General features: G+C 37.1%; 1 protein-coding gene across 2 annotated transcripts in view; it reads left to right on the top strand.

Annotated features, from left to right (window-relative positions):
- The window catches only part of Sos2 (SOS Ras/Rho guanine nucleotide exchange factor 2), a 102235-nt gene that overhangs the window by 66065 nt on the left and 29106 nt on the right, over positions 1 to 7064 (top strand). Inside the window, exons 9-10 of one of the 2 annotated variants that reach the window (XM_005343147.2) lie at positions 5429 to 5553; positions 6277 to 6932. In XM_005343147.2, coding sequence (XP_005343204.1) covers positions 5429 to 5553; positions 6277 to 6932 — 781 coding nt within the window. Of the gene's footprint in view, positions 1 to 5425; positions 5554 to 6276; positions 6933 to 7064 lie in introns of both variants that reach the window. The other variant, XM_005343146.3, reaches the window with a different exon arrangement.

Here is a 7064-nt window from a genome sequence, read left to right as displayed (position 1 = left end):
AAAAAAAAAAAATATTAAATAAACAAATTAAACAAATAAAAGATCATGCACAGAGAACTAAAAGTATTCAGTTATTTATATATAAACACAAAAGATTTGAGTATCACACACACACACACAATCCTGATTACTTTTGACAACTGCCTGTTGGGTACTAACCATATTATACTGAAAATGGACAAAAAAGGATGTATCTCTATTGTTTAAGGGCTTTATTATAATTTAATGAAGAATTTGGATATCAAAGAAGTAATTAGAATAAATGCTTAATAATCCATTCATATGTTGATAAGCTGATAAGCATAAAGAATGTAATACATATATATTCACATGATGAATTTTTACTCAGCTATGAATAAAAATGAAATCATGACATTTGCAGGAAAATAGAATTGGAAATTAATTATTATCTTAAGTGAAATAGCCCAGGCTCGTACCATGTTCTCTCTCACATGTCACTGTTGGATTTTAATTTTTATATATGTAGGAACGAGAGTGTAAGTCATAAAAGTGGCTCCTGAAAAGGGAAGAAGGTCTTAACGTAGGGAGAAGAGAAGGAGAAATAGATGGCCAAGAATGCATGTGGCATGAAAGCAGAAGGCAGTGACTCGACTAGGAAGAAGACTGGCGGGGGGGAGCACAGACACAGAGGGGGCAGTGAGCGAAGAGCAAAGTGTGTGTGAAAATGCCGTACTGGAATCTAGCACAAACTTTCCAAAATGCAGTAGGCGTGTAGGATAACTGGTATAGAAGTAACCAGCTTTGCCTGGGAAGTCAGAAAAAATCTTAGAGGCTTGGCTGTATGGGAGCTTATCTATCTGTGTCTGTGTTATTTATTTGGAAGAATCATGTAAACCAATGCCGAGGAACTCTGCAGATGAAGAGGAACAATAAACTTGACAACTTAACGCAGCATTTACTAGGTCCTGTAATAGAGGAAATGTTCCTCAAAGGACATTACTGAGACAGATTATAAAACTCTGTATTCTAGATGAATAGAGCCTTTTGTTGTTGATTGAGCCTGAGTCCCATGTAGTCCAGGCTGGTCTGCTGTGTAGATGGGAATGACCATGAACCCCCACTTCCCAAGTGCTAGGATTACAGATGTGTGCTACCACACGGTTTATGCTGTGCTGGGCCATGGTGATGCTAGGCAAGCACTCTACCGATGAGCTATATCCCTAATCTAGGATCATAGAGCTTTATTGTTGTAAAATTTTGTGAAGTTGATCTGAACTCTGTTCTGATTCCACAAAAGAACATTCTTATTCTAAGATGTACTGCTGAAATACTAACAGTGTAAAGAACACCACTTAAAGGTAATTTTTCAATTTCCCTAAGATTGAATGGTTATTTTAGAAATATACACATTCTATAGAAACAAATGCTTATCTCATATCCATAATTCTGTTCATTTGAGACTAGAGAAGTGTTATTGTCCTACCACACAAATTGATAGCTTTAGGTCATAGCAGTCAGTCTTCCCAAAGGGGACCTTCCAGAAAGATAAGATGTTTTCTCAGCTCTTATTTCCCATTTTTTGTAGCATGAGCCAGTAGTCTGTCTAAGAAGTGTGTGTGTGTGTACACGTATGTATGTACATACAAATACATACATGTTAGAGAGTTAGGAATCAATCTACCATCAAGCTCACAGTTGTTGACAGTCATATGATTAGCTACAAGAATAACAGAATTTGTCAACATTACTGACAAAAAAAATCCTTGTGACAACTTAGGTGAGTAACATTTCATTTATGGTGGACACCCCACTGTAGGTACTGACAAGGTAAATCAATGAGTTACAGAGCCATAAAGAAATCAACTCATCTAGGATTGAGGAATTAGACATGTGTTGTAATACGAGTGGCGGGGCTGCGTCCCCGGCACCCAGCCGCCTGCACGGCTAGCTTTACCCGAAATAATTACACAGAAACTGTATTCTTTTAAACACCGCTTAGCCCATTATATCTAGCCTCTTCTCAGCTAACTCTTGCACCTGGACTAGCCCATCTCTAATAATCTATGTAGCCCAAGAGCTGGCTTACCAGGAATGATCTTAACCTGCATCTGCCTGGAGTGGGAGAATCATGGCGACTCCCTGACTCAGCTTCTTTCTCTCAGCATTCTGTTCTGTTTACTCCTCCCACCTATGTTTTAACCTATGAGGGCCAAGCAGTTTCTTTATAGCTTAACCAATGAAATCAACAGATTGATATATGACACTCCCACATCAGACATGGTACTGACTCCTACGGGTTGTCCTCTACTCTGAGAGTGATTTGCGATATAAAGATATTCCGGAAGTTCTTCAAAGCCATTCAGCAGTGTTTTCCCCTTCTCTGTGAGGAGAGGCGTGGGTAAGGTTGGGGGATGGTATGCACACAAAAGAATACGGATGGGGCAAAATGTTAGTAATAGAAACTTGAGTATTCAGAATTTTTTGTTATTTTTGCAACTGTTCTATACATTTAACATTGCTTATAAATTAACAGTAAAAGAGGGAAGGTATTATTTGAAAAGCAACTTCAACATTAAGAAGCATTTTGTGGTGTATTGGAGGCAAGTTCACCAGTTGGGTGAGTAGGCCAGGGCACAGCACAGAAAGCTACAGAAACATGGAAGAGTTTGACACATATGCAGCTGGTTCACCACCGTGATTTCTGTGGTGTAGAATGCATCCTTTCAAATCCTGTAGAGAAGCAGTGTGGATCTCCACCAAGCTGACACTTAGGTCTCACTCTTAGCTATGCGTGTGCCTCGGCAGAGACTTACCTAGACATGCAAAGCTCTGGGTTCCATCTCCAATGCCACAGACAGTCTCTCCGTTTATCTTAGTGCTGAAAATCAAAGAAATAGTTAGCAAGTTATTGAACTGAGATTGTACCATGTAACAATTGTCTTATATACTCCCTCTACCGGGAAACTCTAAATCTCCTGACTTTTTTTTTTCTGTTTGACAAACTTGTAATTATTGTATGACTGTTTAAAGACAACATGTGAATTTGCTTGAATAGAATTAGGGAGAGGGGAAATTTAGTAGTTTTATAACTGAATTTAGGGTAGTTCCAAGTTTGGTAGAATTTCACAGCTGCTGATAATTGAAGATTTTAATGAAAAATAAAAAACCTATAGTAGACATTTCATGCCATCAACATTCTTCTTTAAGATAAATATATATGAGAGAAGGGAGTGGGAATCTCACTATGTAGCTTATTCTGGAACTCACTACATAGGCCAGGCTGGTCTTGAACTCACAGAAATCTGCCTGTTTTTGCCTCCCACATGCTGGGATTAAAGTGTGCAACACTACACCAGCTATTAAGATATTTTAATGTAGAGCTTAGATGACTCTTTTTATAAGAAATCTTTTTTAATTTTCACTTTTTATGTGTGTGTTTTGCCTGTATATATGTCTGTGTACCATGTAAGTATATTGTCTACAAAACAAAAAGGTGTTGAGTCCCCTGGAACTGGAGTTACAGATGGTTGTGAGCTGCCATTGGGTTCTAGGAACCAAACCTGGGTCCTCCAGCGAGTGTTCTTAACCACTGGGCCATCTCCTAAGCCTGAGAAGTCTTTTATATAGACAAAGTAAATAACTTTTATTATGTGGTTACCTAAAATTCAGAATAACAAAACCTGATCCTTTTTCAAACTTTGGGTTGTTTATTTTATTTTGCTCATTATCTTTTCAGTGTTTTTTAGTAATCTAGATATTAAGACACTACTTCTAATATAGTCATTTTCATTGTTAATCTTTTGGTGGCAAGATTTTTTTAGATACCCTTGGAAAATCCGATGTCTGTGTTCCAAGTAGGGGACAATTGAAAGGTTTGGGCCAGATCTACAGCAACATTCAAATAGTTAACCTTTGAACTCCTTGAAATACGAGGAGAGCCTTTCTTGAAATAGGAGGAGACTTTCTAGTTAAGATTGTGAAATAAATTTGAGTGTCAAAATTTCTTTGAAGTGATAATTTTCTCATAGTTGTTACTTAAATATATATTTAATTTATATACTTTCCATATATAATATCTATGTAATACTTGGATCTCTATCAAAAAAGTTTAAAATATTGGCATATAATCTTATATACATAACTTTATTAAAAAGTATTTTTTCTTTTTGAGAGAAAGTTTTCTTCTGAGTGAAATATAAAAGAAAATTTTCAGTAGATGAAATAAAGCCAAAATTTGAAGAATTAAAAAATAACTTGTAAAACTTTAATTCTAAGGATGATTAAAATTTAAAATATCAACTTTCATGATTTCTTGGTTCTAGAGTGGTGGACTTTAATGTTATAAAAATATCCTCTTGCGGATGATCTGGTTTCAGTTGCCAGTACCCATGTGATGGCTTCAGTTCCTGGGCACCTGATGCCCTCTTCTGGTCTCTGTGGGCACCAGGCACACATGGTGTGTAGATATACATGTAAACAAAACAGCCATATACATATAATAATTTAAAAATTAAAAGTATATCGATAAAACCCTTTATAATGTTTGCTTACATGCAACTTAATATACATTGAAGTGTTAAAATTTATCTATTGTATAACAAATATATGTAAACTTTTTGAAATTACCAGAACATAAGTATTTAACTATTAAAGAGCATGTATTAATTTTAGGAGTTAATCTTATTTTCTGCCTTCATATTTGTGAATTAAAGTAGCTTTAAAATTTTTTTAATCATGGGTGTATAGTGTTGAGTTAGGGTTTGGGCGCCATGGAGCATATGCAGAAGACAAGCTTCGTGGAGTTGGTTCTCTCCTTCACCTTTACGTGGGTTCTGGAGACTGAGCTCATCATCTGGTTCTCTCCTTCACCTTTACATGGGTTCTGGAGACTGAGCTCATCATCTGGTTCCCTCCTTCACCTTTACATGGGTTCTGGAGACTGAGCTCATCATCTGGTTCTCTACTTCACCTTTACATGGGTTCTGGAGACTGAGCTCATCATCTGGTTTGTGCAACAAGCACTTTAAACACAGAACCATCTTGCTGACCCTGAAAATAACTTAAACATCATGATTTAAATACTTTAAATTGTTTTGTGTGTTGAAAGTATGATGGTATATATAATTATACAAAGTTATAGCTGTCTTTATTAAGCACTTTAGTCTTTTTACTGCATCCAAATATCTGACAAGGAGCAGCGTGAGTGAGGAATGGGTTACTCTGGTTTACAGTTGACGGACACAGCATCCTCAGTCAAAAAGCTCCACCTTCTGTGGGTCAACAGCCCTTCCCAAACTGTGCTACCAACTTGAACTTAGTGTCCAAACACTTTAACCTGTGGGAGACATTGCATATTCAAGCTAGTGCATCAGTACATTTAAGTTTTGAATATTTGTTGCTGCTTTAACTACAACAATGTTGAGAATAGAACCAAGCAATGTAATTTTATCTTTTTCCTCCTTAGCAGTTGAAAGCATGTAGTGAAGAACAGGAAGACAGAGAGTGTTTGAATCAGGCTATCACTGCTCTCATGAATCTCCAGGGCAGCATGGACAGAATTTACAAGCAGCATTCACCTAGACGCCGACCAGGGTAATTTGAGATTGTTCCAAATATGAATGTTTATGTTTCCCTCATTGTGTGTGATGCTTACTTTCCCCAAGTTTGTTTTAACTGTATTTTTTTTTGAGATTTATTTATTTATTTGTGCATGCATGCAGTATCCTGCCTGTAGGCCAGAAGAGGGCACCAGATCTCATTACAGATGGTTGTGAGCCACCACGTGGTTGCTGGGAATTGAACTCAGGACTCTGGAAGAGCAGGCGGTGCTCTTAACCGCTGAGCCGTCTCTCCAGCCCCTAACTGCATTTTTAAAAGTTATGTTTGTCCTTTTTTGGTTTGTTTTAGTCAGGAAATGGCAAAATTACCATTGTTATACTGTAGGACATATGTGTTCATTTAAATATATGTTTAATGAAATTTTATGTTGTTTTTTGCAGGCAACATGGGATTTCCCCCTATAATTTTGGTTCTTATGGCTCTAGAAATGCAGTTCTTTGACAGTAGTGAACTTGGATCATTTGGTGTTCAGGGGCAGGGCTAGAAGAAAATAATTGTTAGCAATATAGTTTAATATTTGGTTACTTAAGCTTTTGTATGCTGGGTATTCAGACTCAGGGCTTTTTAATGCTAAGCATGTACTCAGTCATTTAACTAGACCCCTCAATTCAGCGTAATACTTTTGTTATTTGATTTGGTATTACATAATTATTATAATTTAATAAGCCAAATTAACCTTTCTTTATTTTTTTTTAGGGACCCTGTTTGCCTTTTTTACAATCGTCAATTAAGAAGCAAGCATCTAGCTATTAAAAAAATGAATGAAATTCAGAAAAACATAGATGGGTGGGAAGGCAAAGATATTGGACAGTGCTGTAATGAATTTATAATGGAGGGGCCATTGACCAGAATTGGTGCTAAACACGAGAGACATATTTTCCTCTTTGATGGCTTGATGATCAGCTGTAAACCTAATCATTGCCAGACCCGACTTCCCGGCTGTAGTAATGCAGAGTACAGGTTAAAAGAGAAGTTTGTCATGAGGAAAATTCAAATCTGTGATAAGGAAGATACTTGTGAATGCAAACATGCTTTTGAATTAGTTTCCAAAGATGAAAACAGTGTAATATTTGCTGCTAAGTCAGCAGAAGAGAAGAATAATTGGATGGCAGCCCTCATCTCCCTCCACTACCGAAGTACTCTGGACAGAATGCTGGACTCCGTGCTGCTGAAGGAGGAGAATGAGCAGCCGCTCAGGCTGCCAAGTCCAGACGTGTATCGCTTTGTGGTAAAGGACTCTGAGGAAAACATTGTTTTTGAAGACAACTTGCAAAGTAGAAGTGGAATCCCCATTATTAAAGGAGGAACTGTGGTGAAATTAATTGAAAGGTTAACATATCACATGTATGCAGGTATGTGAAACTAGATTAACATCATGTGTGCAGTTGTGTGAAGCTAGGTTAACATATCACATGTGTGCAGGTGTGTGAAACTAGGTTAACATATCACATGTGTGCAGGTGTGTGAAACTAGGTTAACATATC

The sequence above is a fragment of the Microtus ochrogaster genome, chromosome 1 (assembly GCF_000317375.1).
Source record: "Microtus ochrogaster isolate Prairie Vole_2 chromosome 1, MicOch1.0, whole genome shotgun sequence".
Taxonomy (NCBI): Eukaryota; Metazoa; Chordata; class Mammalia; order Rodentia; family Cricetidae; genus Microtus; species Microtus ochrogaster.
This window is presented reverse-complemented; position numbering and strand designations above follow the sequence as displayed.